Source organism: Agelaius phoeniceus, chromosome 8 (genome assembly GCF_051311805.1).
Source record: "Agelaius phoeniceus isolate bAgePho1 chromosome 8, bAgePho1.hap1, whole genome shotgun sequence".
NCBI lineage: Eukaryota > Metazoa > Chordata > Aves > Passeriformes > Icteridae > Agelaius > Agelaius phoeniceus.
In genome coordinates, this window is record NC_135272.1 from 7,784,375 (window position 1) to 7,802,984 (window position 18,610).

At 53.6% G+C, this 18,610-nt stretch overlaps 2 protein-coding genes across 4 annotated transcripts in view; both read right to left on the reverse strand.

Moving 5' to 3' along the window:
- The window catches only part of TEDC1 (tubulin epsilon and delta complex 1), a 71,083-nt gene extending 63,972 nt beyond the window's left edge, over positions 1 to 7,111 (reverse strand). Inside the window, exons 1-2 of one of the 3 annotated variants that reach the window (XM_077181894.1) lie at positions 6,365 to 7,111; positions 5,240 to 5,318 (exon numbers count right to left, since the gene is read on the reverse strand). In XM_077181894.1, the coding sequence (XP_077038009.1) occupies positions 5,240 to 5,318; positions 6,365 to 7,024 (739 nt within the window). In that variant the 5' untranslated portion in view covers positions 7,025 to 7,111. Of the gene's footprint in view, positions 1 to 5,239; positions 5,319 to 6,345 lie in introns of all 3 variants that reach the window. The other 2 variants (XM_077181893.1, XM_054638466.2) reach the window with 2 other exon arrangements.
- Positions 7,112 to 14,493: 7,382 nt separating this feature from the next.
- On the reverse strand, positions 14,494 to 18,607 carry CRIP1 (cysteine rich protein 1). The gene is made up of 5 exons (XM_054638445.2): positions 18,497 to 18,607; positions 15,772 to 15,866; positions 15,622 to 15,679; positions 15,191 to 15,238; positions 14,494 to 14,843 (listed from the first exon to the last, which is right to left on the reverse strand). The coding sequence occupies exons 1-4, from the start codon at positions 18,534 to 18,536 to the stop codon at positions 15,198 to 15,200; spliced, it is 234 nt and encodes a 77-aa protein (XP_054494420.1). The 5' UTR covers positions 18,537 to 18,607; the 3' UTR covers positions 14,494 to 14,843; positions 15,191 to 15,197.
- Positions 18,608 to 18,610: the final 3 nt, after the last annotated feature.

Consider the following 18,610-nt stretch of genomic DNA (forward strand, 5'->3'; position numbering starts at 1 on the left):
AGAATAGTAAGGTTTAAACCATGTTTTATAAGGCTTTTCTTTTATAAGGTTTTATCTATATGATCTATATGCAACAATCAACAACTGGTGAAGGAAAGGAGGGAAAGGATAAAAGCCTTTTTTATACTGCCCCATTCTGATTGCAGGAACTACTGGTCAGGGGAAAGAAGAAATTCAGAGTTGGGATCAAGACCAGTAATGGCCTCTTGGAAATTAACAAAGGCACCTAGCCATCCCCACTACAATGGGACTCCAATTCACCTATTCATTTTTTATGAGTCACCAAGCATGCTATGAATTAGTAAACACTCTGAACCACTCTACTCCTGAACTAAACTGGAATTTAGAGATACGAGCTTCACAGCCTGCTGCAAATCTTTGAGTGCCAGAGAGCAGAGATAATGCAGCACAACACATGGGCTATTAAATTCTCAGGAATGCTCTGATCCATATTCCTTCACACCAGCAAATGTTACCTGACAGCTACAAGACAGGCACTGCAGGGCTGCAAAATACTGCAGAAACATAGAGAAAGTTATTATTAAAAAAGGTTCTGTCCAATAAACCTTGGCTCTGTACTAAGTCAAAAACAGAATAAAGAACATAATTAGGAGGACAATGAAAACAACACACACTGGCTAAGAACCAACAGCTGTAAAAGGAAGACCTGCTCAGAAAGTTTCTGGAGTTCTCTGAGGGCTACAAGAAGCTAGTGATTTAGGAAGATTCAACCAATGCAAGACATTTAGACTTCCCACTGGGATTCAGCTTGCACAAAGAAACCAAGGCACTGCAGTGGGGGGAGAGGAAGAGCCTTGGATCAATGACAAGTACCCAGCAGACAAGAACCAGAGGGCAGGAACAAATAGTGGTTTCACATGAGGGCTCTGTGCTAAACAGCTGCTGTTCAAACAACTCAAAATGACACTTAGACAACGTGACAGTGACAGAAAACTTGCTGCTGATGTGATATTAGTAGTAAAGAATGCAGGCAGATCGTGAAGGACTGCAGAACCTTGAGCCCAAGCTTTAAAAAGACAGATAAACGTATTTTTAGAAAAAATGAAAAATTATGTGCACAAAGAAAGAAATGTTCCTAACTTTACTGACTTACAACATGAGACTGGACCTGGAGCTGCTCTGTGGGCTCAGCAACACCATCTCAGATGATAAGGTTTTTAATGATAGTATCGCAATTGGCTCTGACAGGCATCCAAAGGCAAACTCAGTGTGAGAAACCTAGCAAGGACACTGAACAGAACACAAATACCAAAAGTGACCCTTATTTCTTCTCTCCCATTAAGGCTACAGAAAATTTGGAAAGAAATTGAGAGAAAGGACAAGTACAACCACAAGAACAGAACAGCTGCATTGTAAGAAGCGATGAAGTAGGCCAAGAAGAGCAAGAATGGATATGACAAAACTCTTCAAAATCCTGAGTGCTGTGCAACTGGTGAAGAGTGGATGATTTGTTTGCACAACACTCAACACAAGAACTGTGAGCCAACAAAGTTAGCAAGCATGTGAGTCAAAACATGATAAAAGAGATGCTCTTCACACACGCAGCAAAATTCTGAAATTGCTCACTGTGGGACTCTATGGACTCCTAAGAGTCACTCAGGCTCAAGGAGAAACTGGATTCACAGAACAGCAGTTCATGGAAACTTATGAAACACAAACATATCCTCTCTGGATTGCAAAGTCTGAGATGTAAACTGCTGGAGGCTGAAGGAGTATCCCCCCATGCCATGAAAGCATCCTTCTAGATTTGCTCTTTTCTTTCCCTTTGACAGCTGTCACAGCTGGGTGGAGCTAGAGGAATCTACAGTTTCATGCAGTTCAGGCATTCCTACAAAGACCTAAATCACTCCATTTGCTCTTTTCACAGACCCTGCCCTGTTTCATTCACATATGAATGAAACAAGCAGCTTCCCTTCCCCATGTCAGGGTGGCAGAAATGCCTATGGCTTGCTAAAAATCTTGCTGTAGATGTGCTCTCCAATCCCTCAAGCACAGGAGGAGCATGGAGATATTTCAGATTTTATTTTGATCACTTGTGAACATTCTTACAGGAGCAGGGTTTTCATGTCATCCTTTCCCTTTCTGTGTGCATTTGTCAAGAAAGGAACTGCCATAACAGATAAAGGCAGAAATCCTCCAAAAGGAATGATGGTCAGTACATGCTTTCTGCCTTTTTCAAAGCAAATAAGCATCACATGCTGCCATCTGCAGTTCAAGGAGCTCCTTAACAAATCACGTCTCAAAGTGGAGGAAAGGAGAGCAGGTCAGGTGGTTTTTATTTTCTTTTATCACCATTTCCCTGCTCTGATGTATCACTCAGGTCAGATCCAGCAAGGCAATTCACCACCTGAATTTCGGTGTTCTTCTGGTCCTTTATCTCGCCCTCTTTCATGTCTCCCTCTGCAACATGCTGCCCTCACAGGAGAGGGTACAGCTGGTGTGCCAGGCAGGAATTGGGAGTGAGCAGTCAAGGCATGGATCTGGAAGTGGGGCTCAAGGAGCCTTCCTTTGACCTCAGAGAAATCCCTCAGTTCTCCCCATCTCCAGAGTGCTCACGTTAAAATGCAAAAGTATAAATGGCAGTAAAGATTATGGGAGCACCCAGGACCAAGATGGATTCTTCTGTAATGTGTGACCAAGGGAGAGGAAGAAACATCACTCAGATAGAAGAGACACACCAGACACCTCTCTGACATCTTCTTATGGCACTAGGACTGGGAAATTTATACTGAAAGACCTTCACAAGGCTCCCACCTAATCCCCTTCTCCACATAATATCCACAGATATTATTTATAAAACTATATTCAGCAAGCAAGACCAAGCTGAGGATGAACCTCAGGGTTCAGCTCACTTAAAACTGTACTCGAGCTGTGCTCTTCCACTGTGAGTCCTGACAAATATTTTCAGTGATTTACAAGATGATATTCAAACAATAGCTATGCACTAGCCTGGCAGGCTAAAATGGAAAGGAACTACAAACCAAGAAGAAGCACAGACACAGACACATTACTTCATGCACTCAGACAAGGAACACCTGCATAGGTAGTGGTATTATGGGAAACTACTGCTTCAGAAAAACATTTTCTGCTACATTTGTCAAACAAAAAAAAATCTATTGCAGCTCCAGACCTCTTTCCCATGCTATAAAAACTGAACAGCAATCTCAGAAAATAAATGTTTCCTCCAACTATCCAAATGCATATTGCACTGCTACCTGGTGTGGCTGTCAGGCTGTTAACCAAGTTCATCAGCCTCTGGGAAGAACAAGCAGCATGAAACCACTAATCATGATTTCATCAGCAAGGTTATGCCCAGAGTATTCACACAGCTTACTCTGACTCTCCACTGTCCAATGGCTCACTGCTGTGACATGTTTAAGGGGCTGGGTTTTACAGCAAGTTTACACCAAAGTTTACAGTTAAGTGCTTTTCATTGTGGGAAGAAAAAATTCTTACAGAACCAGAAACCAGGAGGCAGCTGCAGAATTTTATAACCACTGACTGGTAAGCTTCAGTGGGATTCCTGAACTGGCCAAAGATCAGTGTTTCCTTTTGAAAAATAAAGGATACAAGATCACTGGAGAATGGCTTCTCTTTTCCAGAAAGCTGTTTCTATGCTCACAGTAACCCCTAAACCAAAGGAGTCTTCACAGCCTTCCTCTGGGATCTGGCAACTGCTGCCCTCCTTATTTTAACCAAGGTAATTAAGAGGTTGTACAAAACGAGCAAAGAAAAAGCAAAGCTTGATCTGTGGACTAAGGCACTAGACTTGGATTAGAGGAATCTGTTTCAATTCTCTCTTGTGTAACAGGATCCTACACAAACCTGAGAAAGTTATTTAGTGCCTATGCCCAAGGCTTATTTCATTTGCATTAAATACACAAGAGACCAGAGCTGGGGCAGAGAAGAAAAGCAGTAAAATATCGATTGTGTTCAGAGCAGACAATTCATTCACTTGCCAAGCAAAAGTAATTAGTGTCATTTGAAAAACAGTACAGCTCTCCAGCCTGAATTTCAGCTTTAATCACCAAGTTGTGACTAAAAAGGTTTCTCAGAAATCAGCTGAGCAGTTCTCAGCAGAACCACACATTGCTACCTCACAATATAGCAGTGGAGGCTGTGTTTGCTGTCTCCAGAGCCAGGAACCTGCCACATGCACTTGGAAATTCTGTCCCCAAATGCTACAGACAATCAGTATGGGAGCAGCCAGGATCCAGTAAGGTTGCACATGTGCAGGACCACATCCACAATGCTGTGGGAGACAGTCAATAAATAGACTTCCCATACACAGCAGACTGTGGATGAGTGGAAAAATAAAAACAGCCAAATGAAAAATAGCAGTCCTGCGAGTAACAGGACTTCCTGCTGAGCTACCAGCTAAACTATGCTGGTGGTTTTGCTCTGCATTCCACAATGCTGAACCTTTCTTAATTCTATTTACAGAGCCACCAGGCTCACAGCCAATCAGGGGCTCATACAGGGCTGTTTAGGGTGTTTTGCTTTCACGGGCAAAAGTGAATATTAAATGGAGTTGGTATGAGGAGACCTTGATTCATCACAATACAATTCCCACACAATGAAAAGGCCCTAGATAGACATGTTTCAAGAGAGAAGGCGGGGGGGGAGTAGTGGTACATTTAAGAAATAAATAGTGTTCTGCTGTTTTGAGAAGCCAATCTGCATTCAGCTCCTCTCTGGAGAAGTGGCCTTGTCCTTAAAGACATTATTCACAGTCCTCCTAAAATAATCATACAAGTCCATTTCTTGTTTTGTCTAGAACTTCAATCCAAAACACTGCCTTCATGGTTCTCACATTGCAATTCCTGGCTCTGACACAGGACTGGATAGAAAAGGACCAACAGAATCATGGCATGAATGGGAATGGGAAAAGAAGGAACCAAAGGAAAACACCAAATCTACTTCTCAGTCTTTGCAGATACTGAGAAGGCATAACATGATTGCAGAGATTTACCTGCAATAAAACATCACAGGGATGCAAGAGCCTGTGGAACATCCCAGTTTCCAGGACAAAGCACATCAAAGAGCAGCAAACCTGCCTCACAGCACTTTTCCTCATCACTAAACCTGAGGTCTGGTAAGTTGGTGGCACAGGTGTGCAAAACAGATCACTCACTACAGGGAGAAAGGAGCCAAAGGTGCTACAAAACCAGTCCCAGGACAGATGGAAACTGCAGTCAGCCAGAATGATGTTATTTACCTATGGCATCAGACTCTGTACACTTGCCCCCATGGATCTGCTTCAGAAGCACATACAGCAGCTTCCAGAAGTCCAGGCTCTGCAAAAGAGAGGAGTGGAAGGGGAGATCAGCAGGAAAAATATCTGCCATATTATTTAGTCTTAATTAGGCAATTAAGCCCATATCTGAACATCACACATGGAACAGCACATCTGCTGACCCAGCCAACACCATCTGATCAGGCAGGTTCATGTATGTCAATGTTCCTGTTCATGTATGTTCATGTTCCTGCCTGATGAACACAGAATCTATAGAAAGGAGCACCCAGAAAGAAAAGGGCTAATGCTGGCTGTACAGCAACACTCAGCACTCCTACAGTGAGACCCATGTGTGGAGCATTCCAAAATCTACTCTGATACAGCCACATATGGCACAGTTCAGCCATAGTCAAACAGGCACCTGAACACACCGGTAAGATCTGACCACGACAGCACCAAACTCACAAAGAGGCACAACAGAATGAGCTGGAATTGGGAATCGTTTCTTGGCTGCACAAGGACAGCATGCTGACAAACTCAAATAGTGATTCCTACGGCTGGAATCTCAGTAAACACTCGTAAAACCCTTAAAATAGCCGAGGAAGGGAGGTACCCTGTGTGCGAGCTGGAAGTCTTGGAGGCAAAGCAGCCAGACCCAAGCTGGGTACGGCAAAGAGCAGCAAAGCCCAGGCGACACCGAGGAGGTGTCGCAGACCAGGGTGAAACACCAAGCCCCAAGTTACAACCACAGTGAGGCACAGCCCTTCCCAGAGCGGCGAGTTTGCTGAGATTCCCTAACACGTGTCAGCTGGGCGGACAGCGAACCGGGGCCACAGCGAACCGAGGCCACAGCGAGCCGGGGCCACAGCGAACCGGGGTCACACTGAGCCGGGGTCACACCGAGCCGGGGCCACACCAAGCCGGGGCCACACCGCGGCCCCTCACGCAGGGCCTGCCCAAGGCTCAGTGCCCGTGGCGCTGCCGTGCAGAGCCGAGCGTGTCCCCGGGCCCCGCCGCACTCGGGTGTCCCGCTGGTCCCCGCTGCCCTGTGCCCCGCAGGGTCTCCGGGCGGAGCGGCCGGCGCTCACCGCCTGCGGCCGGTCGAACCTGGCGCGGCGCAGGGTGTCGGGGGCGGGCCGGGCGCGGGGCGGCAGGGCCCGGCACAGCGCCCCGACGGCGGCGGGCAGCGCCGGGCCCCGCTGCCGCTGCTGCTCCCGGTGCTGCTCTCGCTGCCGCCCGCGCATCGCGCCGCTCCCGCCGCCCCCGGCCCCAGCGGGAGCGCCCTTCCGGGCCGCCCGCCCGCGGCAGCGCCCCCTGGCCGCGGGGAGGGGGCACTGCGGGCGCGCCAGCCCTGCCTCTCGCCCTGGATGTGTCTGCATCTTCCTGCATGTCCCCACCACCCTGCATCTCCCTGCATGTGTCTGCATCTACCTGCGTGTCCCTGGATGTGTCTGCATCTCCCTGCGTGTCCCCGCACCGCCCTGCATCTCCCTGCATGTCGCTGCATCTCTCTGGATGTGTCTGCATCTCCCTGCATGTCCCTGCACTGCCCTGCGTGTCTCTGCATCGCCCTGGATGTCTCTGCATCTCCCTGCACTGCCCTGCATTTCCCTGGATGTGTCTGCATCTCCTTGGATCTCTCTGCATCATCCTCCATCTCCTTGGATGTCCCTGCATTGCCCTGGTCGTCCTTGCATTTCCCTGGATGTCTCTGCATGTCCCTGCATCACCCTGCATCTCTCTGCATCTCCCTGGATGTGTCTGCATCTCCCTGCACCACCCTGCATCTCCCCGGATGTCTCTGCACGTCCCTGGATATCCCCGCAGTTCCCGGACCGCCGGTGGTCCTGACGCTCCCTCGGCCTGCGCGCATGGCTGGGGGCACAGAACGCTCCCAGGCTGTGACCCACACGGGGTGTCACCCCCCGAGCCATGGACGCGCCTCCTGCCCCGGCAGAAAACACCCGGGGAAGCCCTGCGAGCTCCCCCCATCCTTCCTGGTGGACAGAGCTGCTGCAAAAGCCGGCAGAGCTTCGGCAAAAGCACAGCTCTGCTGCAGTCAGAACAGCTCGGGGACACGGAGAGCAGCGCTGGGCAGCAGCAGCAGCAGCTCTGCGATGTCCCTGCGATGTCCCTGCCATATTCCTGCGATATCCCTGCGATATTCCTGCGATATTCCTGCCTGCCTCTTGCTCAGCGGGCCGTGCTGCGGCCAGCCCGGGTCCCCAGGCGTTCAACCCCCGACATGAAGCGATCCCAGGGGTTACTCCTTGGGGGCCATGGGGGAGGAGAAACGGAGCTGCCCTCTGGGAGAAGCCTGAGCTCCTGAGAGAAGTCCGGCCGTGAGCAGGGTTTACAGAACCAAAACCTGGCACGGAGATGGATTCCTGCTGTGGGTTAGCAGAGGGAGGACAGCTGGTCTGTGCCAGGGACACGGGTCTGCTCCGCCAGCGCCGCGGGGATCCTGGCTGTGCCTGGGCATGAGACCTGCTGGGAGCCCCCACTGATGGTTTCTTGGCCAGTTCCCCAGCTCATAGCCCATTTAATGTGCTCACTGTGCATCTAGCGTGATGCCTTTACTTTTTTTTCCACCAGTATCTGAACAACATGAAACAACATGTGAAATTCCTTCCCGCTATGCAGCAGGCTCTTGCAGCCAAATGGCTGCTTGCAATGAGGAGAGAAATCGCAGTGGTCCAAAGAGTCCTCCAGCCAACGTGAACTGTGTTTGCACTCCTTCCCTCTGGTTGCTCCTCTCCTGCCTCCCACCTCTGTGCTGGGGAGCGCAGCCCTTTCCAGTGCTGAGTGCTGCTTTAGAGCTCTCCCCATCCTGTGGATCCTGGCTCCTACTCCAGCCAGCCCTGAAAGGACCCCTGGGTGTGAGTTATCCAGGCTTAAGGATTTTTAAAATATCTTCTCTAGCAGCTGTTGTCTCACATCCTCCTTTCCTAATGGCCTGGAAAGCATTTTCCTTATCCCTTGTCCAGTTCTAGCTCAGCAATCTTTATCCACTTCTTTGCTCTCCTTCCTAACAGGCTTGGCATTTCCACATGGTTCCTTGCCTTTGATTTCCAACAGCCCATAAAGTCCCTTTTTATTGCCCAGAGCCTTATCGAACCGGGACAATCCTGTGCTGTCTTTGGCATCCTTCTTGGCTTTCCATGCCTTGCTGCTATCGGGCGCTGTCTACTCCCTCCATGACACATCGCTTGTCTATTTTCCCATCCCTGCTGCAGTCTCCAGGCAGGAGGACCTTCAGCTGCAGCCAATTTCCTGTGTTTTCTTGACCACTCCATAAACCCAGCTCAAAGCTTTCCCTGTCCCCACACACATTCCTCTGTCTAGGCCTTTCCTCCCCAGGGCAGCTGCCGAGACAAGGGCTCTCCCGCACAGCCCGATGCACGCACAGGGAGCGGTTCTGTCCATCACCCCTCCTGTGGGCTCCTGTCCCCCAGCCAACCCCCAGGCCAGCCAACATCACCACTCAGCAGCTGGGATTGACACCAAGAGCCCCGTGCCACTCTCCATCCCGCTGGCCAACCCAACCCCAGCACAGGGCTGGCTGCCCTGCTGGCCAGCGTGCCCCTTGTGCCATGGCTCCCCCGGCATGCAGCCCCGTGGGCACAGCTGACACAGGACACTGGCGCTGTGCAGGGCTGGCACTCAGCCATGGGTGGGTTGGAGACCAGGCAGAGCATCCCAGACTCCCAGCAGCCCAGCAGCACAGCGGGTGCTCGGTGCCGGCCCGCCAGGCCCCACTTATCTGCTCTGCCTGGGCCGTGTTCCAGCGTGGGAGAGGCCGAAGGGAAGGCGATGGTTTCCTGCTGCAGACATGGACCGTGTGCTATGGACAGGCGATGGAGGTGACGGTGTGACAGCCCCAGCGTGCTGTCCCAGCAGGGGTGGTGATGGCGTCCCACTGGCAGCAGAGCCCTGCTCATCCAGGCTGTGCTCACCTCCCCTCTCCCAAGCAATACCAGCCATGGCTGGCTGACATCAGCACACAACCCTGATGTCATCATGGAGGTTGGAAGCCCCCAGGACCCTCTCTATAGAAAGGAAGCAGGACAGGCTGGCTTATCAGCTGGTCCCTGGCTCCCAGGCACTGAAGCAGATTCAGGGCAACAGTGCAGTGGGGACAACAACGAGAAGGGAAAGTCCAGGCACGTACTGAGTGGCCAGGGACGCTTTAGCTGGGAGAGGCCATTGGACTTTGCCCTCTCTGGGTTCCCGGGCCCGTGTGGTGCCACACAGTCCCACAGCCGCCCATTTCAGTGCCGTGTGTCAGCTGTGGCCATTGCCGTGCCGGGTGACTCAGTGGGGCCGAGGGCGCCTGTTTGCACCCGTGCCATGGCAACTCGCCACCACACACGGCCCCGCTGCGTGCACAGGGCTGCCTGAGGTGATGACGGCGGCCCTGTCCCATTGCCTCATGCCGATTGTATGCGATAGCAGCCATCCCTGCCCGCTCCCTGATGTCAACTCAGCCCACTCTGCCAAGGGCAAGGTGGGAGCTCTCCTCCTGCAAAAACAACTTCTTTGGTCTTTGGTCTTAATGCTTTTATCCCCGTGAAGGCGTGGGCGGGAGCCAGCCTGTCTCCTGGCCAGGCCCCCAAGCCAGGCATCAGCGCTTCCCACACTCCGCCGCCAGCTCGGGTGGCCAGAGTTCTTCACCTCTCTCCTTCCCCTCTCCTTTCCCTCTCCTTCCTGCAGTGTGGTATCTGCTGAGCAGCTGTCAGAGCAGAGCACAGCTTCCCTCCCTGCCTGCTCGAGGGAGGTCTTGGGTAGCAGGAGCGTTTCACACCCTGAGCAGGTCAGGCAGGCTGCACCACTTTCCACTGCAAATATTTCCAGCTCCTTCCCCATGCCCTCCTGGCCCTTTCATACACACTTGCTCTTCCCTCACTGGGACATCAGGTTAAGCAGAGTGGGAAAAGGCATGACCTGGCAGCATGGCCATGGTGCTGGCAGAAAGGAGCCAAGCGAGCACAGGGCTGTGGACACACATTGCCTGCATAGATGGGCTGCAGCAATGCTGCCATGACCCCACAAATGCTCTGGTGCAGCTTTTTCTGGACACAGGCAGTCAGTTAGCAGCAGGCCTGTGTGTGGGCTGTATAGCACCAAAATTCAAGGTCAGCTCCTAGCAGCTGGATGGTTAAGAAAGGTGTTGGTGTTTCAGGCCCTCTGATGCAGGGCTTTTAGTATGATAAGTGAATTGGGAATGAATAGAAAAGAGGTCTGAAGTCGAAGCAACTCTCTTCTTGGGAGTTTCAGCCTTTTTACTCTAATAGCCAAGTTTCTCTGCACAGAGGGAAACTCCCTGTGATCTCCTCCCCCAGGGCCTTTAACACAAGACTCACCAAAAGAAGACAGAGGCTTCAGTGGGAAGTCCTCGCACCCTTCCCTCTTGGAAACTCTCCCTGTTTCATTGAAAATAACACGAGGTGTGAAAGTAAAATTCAGCTCTAGGTGCCTGATGTCAACCTTTCTGCTTCCACTCCCTGCTTGGGCAAGCCACCCAGGACCTGATAAACACCCCCAGGGCTTTCTGCCCCCAGCTGCTCTCCAGCACAGGATCACCAGCAGCAGGAAGGGGTGAGAGTAGAGCAGCCTGTGCCCTCCTCTCCTTGCTCCCTAGCTAGACCTCAGGTTCCAGTACCTCAGTTCATGATCCCATTCACTTCTTGTTACACCCCTGGCTGTCATACCCAGAGTCCTTCTGCCTTCAGTATCTTCAGTGTTTGCTGGAGGTGTTGTTCCCCATCAGGAAAATGGTTTTTCACCTCTGCAGAGCTGTTTCCGCAGAGCTGTTTGCTGAGATGGGGGTTCCCCAAACCACCGCTTTGCAGAGCTGGATGGGAAGTCCCATCTTCCCCCGCAGAGTTCCTGCTGCCTGATATCCACTGCACGGCCCCTCTTACCACACTGTCTGCATAAGAGGGCAGATTTCTGAGGCATTAGGTGATGGGCAGACACTTTTGGACCTAAAAGATATCAGAGCTCTTTGAGCTTAACACAAATCAGCCTTAAAAATCCCTGAAGCAGTGGATACCACCCAGCTCCAGCCCGGCTTCATCCCCATGAGCTCTGCACAGCACAGAGCAGGAAGCTGCTGCAGCCACAGCCCCTGTGCCACTCCCCCCCAGCCAGAGGCTGCACAAACCACCTCAAGGGAAGTGGTAGAAATGTCACATCAGTGCCCTATCAGCGCTGGCAGGAAAGGGTGAGTGGCCCCATTGGTGCCCCAGTGAGGCAGTGTTGACCCGGGCACCCAGCACATGTTAGTCCAGATGTGACCTGAAGGCTGCAGCAGCACTGCCAGAACACAGCCCTGTCCAGGGCCTGAGCCTGCTGCCCTCCTTAGCATGACCCTGAGGAGAACCCTGCTGCAGGGCTTCCAGCCTGAGCCACCTCCCTTGCCAGCTGCAGGCACAGGGAAACATCTGTCCCCTGCTTCAGATTAAGGTCTGTCAATCTGTGCTGAGAGGAGGACACAGGTTCAGATCACCCTCACTGGCCACTCCTGCCTGCACTGTGCCCCCACAGCTGAAGGGCCCCCCAGCCCTCTTTCTTCTCCCCTCTCCTTTTCTCTTCTGTACAGAAAGTCACAAAGCTGGGATGGGGAGCAGCAGCAGTTAACCTAAACCCATCCTGTTTTCTGTCTTTGCCAAAATCTCTTCTGCTTCCCTACCCAGGGCGTTGGGGCTCGCCCACATCCAGCTGCCAGAGGAACTGTGATGTTGTTTGTTTTTTTTTTGTCACAGTGATGAAGTGTTTATAGCAACTATCACTCCACAACCCACAGACTGATCTCAGCCCAAGCTTAGGAAATAACGGCAGAGGAAGCACGGCCCCTTTCTTCAGAGTCACCAACGGTGGCGTTTCAGGTCACCAAAGCAGGGAAGTTTTGTGCTGGGCATCACCATGCTATAAATCACCCAACAACTTTTGCTGTCCCAGATGGGCAGAAAGCTGGGATTTGCCCTCAGCATCTTGCTCTCCCTGCTGTAGGAGCAGCACAGCCAGGGCATCACCACGCTGAGAGGGAAGGCACCATCCCTGCCTGTCCCAAGCTCTTGCCAAGGCTCAGAACCAAAAGCATCACAGATGAGAGGCACTCATCTGTGCCATGAGATGGAAACCACACTGTTGCCTGTCTGTGCAGTCACACTCCAGGCCACAGATATTTACTGTTCAAAAGGAGAAAGGATTGTGTCTGCTGACAGCCCACCTCCCCGGCATGCCGGCCGCTGCTGAGCCTCGCTGAGCATCCAGGGGGGGCCTGGCTCAGCCATGGATTTCCCATCAAATGAGATACAGCTGTTCCTGCTTCCTCTCCAAAGACCAAAGTGAGTTTTTAAAAAAATCAATTTCTCATATATTTTCTTTGACCAAGGCTCCTTGTGGATGTGGCCTGTGCCTGAACTGCCCAACCTCACAGCATTGAGGCTGCATCAGGCAGAGAGCGTGGCTTGTACAAGCACGGCTCTTGGAGAATATCCCAGCAGAAAGTCCTGGGGCTAAAAGCCATCTCAGTGGGAGCTCTTACTGCAGAGCAAGCAGAAAAACAGGACTCTAAGAAGGAGATTTTGGCAATCAATACCAAGGGGCTTGTCCCCAGCCCATATTTGAGGGAACCCTGTTTTTTAACGCACACATATATTCCCCTCTGCAGCACAGAGTGAGGCACCTGCAGGATCAAGCTTAGCTGCAGCTGCACAGGCCTGGCACAGCTCAGTTCCTGCATCCCTGCATGCACCCAGGACAGGGAGAGATGTCCCCCAGCCACCACAAGTACACTGCAAATCCAGGGACAGAAGTAAAAAGGAGCCCTGGGCAGCACACACTGCAAACAGCAGCACACAGCAAACAGCAGCACACAGCAAACAGCAGAACACTGCCTCCTGCCCCAGCTGCAGCCACTGCCACTGAAAAGGGCTGGATCAGCCCAGCCTGCCCCTGTGCAGCCCCTGCTTTTCCATACCTTTCACTGGTTCCTTCCTCATCCCTGCTGGCCGGGCCCCTTGTACTTGGAATAAGCTGCTTCTGAAATTTTACTGCAGGACCCTGCTGGGAAGGACCCTGAGCCAAATCCACAGGTCCTTTGCCCAGCTGGACACATTTATGCAACCCTGAGGATGTGTTTGCCATTAGTTTAAATGCCTGAGGGAAAACACTATCTCAGTGGCACAGTCAGGCTGCTGAGATTCTATCACTAGTTTCCTTTGAAGCTCAGCTGGCAGGGGAAATCATGTCCCAGTGCCCAGAGGCAGGCTGGAGAGAAGGGCAGGGAGTGGATGGCCAGGAGCCATGGGTCCATGGGTGCTGGCACCCCCGGGAGGCTGCGGGCACCCCCGGGAGGCTGCGGGCACCCCTGGGAGGCTGCTGGCAAAGGCAGCAGTGGGAGCAGGAGGTCCCCATGAGCCCTGGCTGCTGGGAAACCTGATGACACCGAGCAGCAATAGCCAGGGTTTGCCTTTGACACAGACGCCTGTGTTTGTTGTGCTGTCGGGGTGGGAGGCGAGGCAGCGCCTTGCAGCATCAAGCAAGTTTTAATTGGAAGTTTTAAGATGCTTATCAGATCATGCTGCTTCTGACACCAAGGATTTTGACACTGGACATGTGTCTCTAACCCCTCAGGGTTTTGGCCAAGTTCCAGGAAGGCTGATGTCACAGTAAAATGCAGAGCAGCCTCTAAGGAAATGCATGCATAAACTGTAGACAAAAATATCCCAGTGGGTGATGAGATATCTCTGAATATGTAAATATTCAGACCATAACCTGAACATATGTTGTTCAGGTTAGGGAAAGACATGGTTAAGAAATCATTTTAGAAACATTCCTCAAGTTGACATCTTTGACATCTGTCAGTGCCGTGTTTCCAGTAGGGCAAAAATGTTGAAACAAGAAAGAGCAAAGCTCTGGAGCCAGCTCTTGCTTTCTAACACCACAGCTCTGTTGTCCCTGCCGGGGGAGGCTGGCTCTGCCTCAGCAGTAACCTCCCGCTTCCCTTGGCCTTTTCAGGTGGCTGCTCAGATCAAGAGCAGCAAATACCAGGTTGTCCTGATGTGACAGTCATTCCCCTCCCAGCAAGACACCTCTGTGCCCCAGCTGAGGGCACGTGGGGCCACCACACAGTGTGGGGCTCAATCCAAAGGCCAGGGGCATCAAGCAGGTGGCAAGCACTTCACAAGCGGGTCCCGTGGGACTCCCGTTACAGAGAACACAGCTGCTACAGGAGGGAAGCATCTTTTCATTTATTAAAGACTGAGAATACAACTGTGGGCCCAGCCATGAGAGCTGGATGCCTGAAGCAGAGCTAGGTTTTGGCTGGAAGGGCGCTTTCTCCTCTCCAGGCATTTCAGCAATTTCAGCCAAATTTCCTACCCAGCAGGGCAACCCAACGACCCCACCCTGGCTGCACTCCATCTGGATCACAGCCTCTCTCCACACCAGCCCAGCCTTGGTTACTTATTGCTTTGAACATGCTAGTCTAGTACAGGGTGAATTAAAAACAAAAATTCATCTGCTGCGGTGTGTTTGTGCTGTCCTCAGGTTGTGCTGGGAACCCTGGACGTCAGACCTGGAGAGGGATGGAAGAGAGGAGTGGATGAAGTCAGGCTGGGCTGGGAGCAGAGATATCCCAGGGACAGCAGTGCTCCAGGATAGATCCTGTCTTTGCCAAAGGGTCACAAAGCAATAGCCTTTGGCACCCGGTGCTGGAGCCAAGCAGGTGCTGACAGTCAGCTGGGGCTGGAGGAGAGGAGCAGCTGGCACCCAGCTCCTGAGCCCTGGTGTAAGGGCTGGGAGTCACAGCCAGCCCAGAGGGATGCTGTGGCAGGCCTGCCTTCCCCACTGGCCTGAGGGAGGACAGCCCCAGCCAGCCCATGGAGCCAGAGATGGGAGAGGAGCTCCAAGAGAAGGACCAACCTGAGGCTTATTTGAACGTGTGGCTCTCAGCTCCTCCCCGGCCGAAACCTGGAAGAGACGGAGCAGGGTCAGCACTGCCATGGTATGGTGAGCACACCGAGGCTGCAGCTGGCCTGGAGACAGCAGCCCCGAGCCAGACAGGAGCCCTGACCCCCCTCACTCCCTCCATGACCCTGCCAAGAGACAGGAGCCCTGAGCCCCCTTACTCCCTCCATGACCCTGCCAGGAGACAGGAGCCCCGAGCCAGACAGCAGCCCCAAGCCCCCTCACTCCCTCCATGACCCTGCCAGGAGACAGCAGCCCCGAGCCAGACAGGAGCCCTGACCCCCCTCACTCCCTCCATGACCCTGCCAGGAGACAGGAGCCCTGAGCCAGACAGCAGCCCCGAGCCCCCTCACTCCCTCCATGACCCTTTGGCCACACGCACGCACCTTTGGGCCCGAACAAGGCAGCGTAGCAGGGGTGGTTGCAGTAGGGTTTGCCATCGTGCTGCAGGGAGAGAGAAAGAGCATGAGCCTCACCTCTGCTTGTCCCAGCCCCCAGGTGCAGCAAACCCAGACCTGCTGGGCAGCAAACCTCACCTCTGCATGGCCTCCAGACGTCAGGGTCTTGTTACACTTCTCACATCTCAAGCAGGGCCGGTGCCAGTCCTTCCCCAGAGAAGTCACCTTCTCGGCTGCCATGCAAAGGAAAGGAGGCGGGTGAGTTCAGGCACTGACAGACACAAGTTAGTTTTGGCAGATCGGCTGCCTTGCTGTCAGCCCTAGGGAGGACAGTCTTGGGCATTTTCTCAAGTCTGTCAGTCCAGGACAGAGGGCACTGTGTTCAGACCCAAGTGTGCACATGCAGGAACATGGATCTGTAGCAGTGGTGCCACACCCAGGGTGAGCAGGGCTGCATCCATGAGGATGGACTGACTTCTACCCCATCTTCCAAAGACCTGAGGACCTCCCTCCTTCCAACATCAGCCTGCAAGGGGATTAATTCCTCCCCAGAGAGCTGGAGCCCAAGGAATCACTAGAGTTGGCAGGGGTGAAAGGGGATGTTGGCAAGGACTGGGGAGGCAAAGCCATTGCCACACCCTGCCAACACAAACCAGTCCCTTCCAGCCACAGCTTGGATTCTGCTGGCACCATGGCAAACCAGAGCAGAGCTGGAGCCTGGCAGGGGTTCAGGCAGCCATGGGAGGGACAACATGGGAGCCAGGACACGTTTGTGGAGAGAGGGGGGAGCACAGGGGGCCTTTTAATTGGAGCACAGCAGGGGAGAAGGGTATTTTCTGCAGGCATGTGTGCTCCTCATATTGGCAGCCGAGCTCCTGGGAATTTATTAAGTGATTAAACAGAGCTGTCCACAGGAATCCTGTCAAAGCCAGGTCTGAACACTGTCCCCATGCCTGCAAATGGGACCAAGCCAGTGTGGGTAGTGCATGACTTGGGGGGTCCTGGGCAGCCTGAAGCACCTTTTGCAGTCCAAATATGTCCACAACAGCCTGTGCAAGGAGCAAGCTGATGGCTGCAGAGGTGGGAGCGGGGGCAGTGCCCAAATGTCACAAGGCTGCCCTGCTGCCATTCCCCAGTGGCACAAAGGGCCTCCTGTGCCTGCAGCCTGGCAGCAGCAAGTGTCCTCCCCCGGGTGCCCCTAGGAGCCTGAGCCTGGACCAAGGCAGGACCCTCCTATAACTGCAAGGTTTCTGCAAGGAGCACAGCCTCCCCACCTCTTGCACATGCATTTGCACCAGCACTTGGGCAGGAGCTCTGCTAAGGCTCATTACAGCACTCAGGCATGAAGGCAAAATTCCTGCAAACCCCATCCCTAGTCCTCTCAGCATCACCTCCTCCCCACCCCTGCTCCCTACAGACACGATTTAGCCCAGAGCAGCCTGAGGCACACCCAAGCAGGACCGCCAGGCTCCAAAAGCCTCAGGGTGCCCCAGAGCCAGGCTTGCTGTGCCTCCTCTGCCAGCACTCTGGATAATCTGCAGGCACAGAAATCATGCATGCAGCTTGGTCCTGATACAGCTTTTGAACCCTCCTCAGCCTCTCATCAACAGAGACATTTCGTAATAAGTGCAAGCGTGACAAGTGCAAGGTCAAACCCCTCCTTGGTCAAACTGTGCCGTCCCAGCTGCTCCATGGCCACACCTGCAGGCACAGCAAACCCAGCTCTGACTGACTGACCCACACCAAGGGAAGGCACACGCTGCCACCAGCGCCTTGGTGCCTCCTGATATCAAGCCACAAACTCTATTGTGCCTGAACTGCCATCCCAAAGCCGGCTGCAAGCAGTGAGTTCAGGGCAAGGCAGTGCTGCCCAGCTGCAGGAACCACAGCCCCTCAGCTCTCTGGGCAGTGCCCACGTCAGCCCCAGCACAGCTCCCCAGGGTGGGCATCACTGACACACACAGAGAGCAGCTCCTGTGTTTGAGCCTCCAACTCCTTGGCTGAGCACAAATCTTTGGGGCACAGGCACAAGCAGAACAGAAATAAAGCAGAGGAAGAAGTCAGTGATGGCACCTGGGTTCCAGGTCCCTCATCTTGAGTAAATCAGAGAGCAGGGAGTGTCTCTAAGCTGCTCCCAGCAAACCCCCTCAAGTTCAGCTATGGAGAGGTCTGGCAGAGGAACCTGCCTGTTCCAAAAGCTGATAGCAAATTGAGAAGCTCAAACCCCACAAAACCTCAGACAGGACAGCAGGTCCATGGCCCCAGAAGGGGCAGGAGCTTTGAGCCCCAGTTTGGAGGGAAGACATCTGCGGAAAGCCCAGCAGCAGACAGCAGCCCAACAAGGCTCACACCTACCCTGCAACAGCGGCTTAAAAATAGCACCCAGAGGTGTCATCCTGCTGTGCTAAACCACACAGAGCAACGTGTGGGTGACCCACTGACCCAGGCACTTGCCCGAAGGCACAATTTGCCATTGGGAAGGTGCTTGCTTCACCTGCCCAGACTTTCAGAGCAGCGGGGCTTTACCAGCCAGCCCTTTGGGCTCCAGTGCGGCTCAGGGCTGCGGGCTGTGCTGCGAAGGAAGTGGGGCTGGGCTCCCTTCTGCTGTGGAAGCACCCAGTGCAGCCCGCGCTCTGCAGCCAGGCATCTCCTTGGGGTGCATTTGCAGGATCCCCCACCCGGGGCACCCCGGGGACCCACAGCGCAGGGCTGAGCAATTCTGGGATACCCCAGGAATCTGCAGAGATGGGCTGCGCAGCACGGGGGCCAGAAGCCGGGGTGCCCAGAGGGTCCCCAGCCCGGCATCGGTGCCCGGCAGGTGCCCCGAGGTGGGGGCGGCTGGGGCGGGGCAGGAAGCCCTTACCGAAGTAGACCTCCTTCTGGCAGCGGGGACACTTGGGCATGGTGTCGGCTCGGCTGGGCTCGGGGCTCCGCTCGCACCGCCTGTGGGATGCTCCACGCCGGCCCCGCCGAAGTC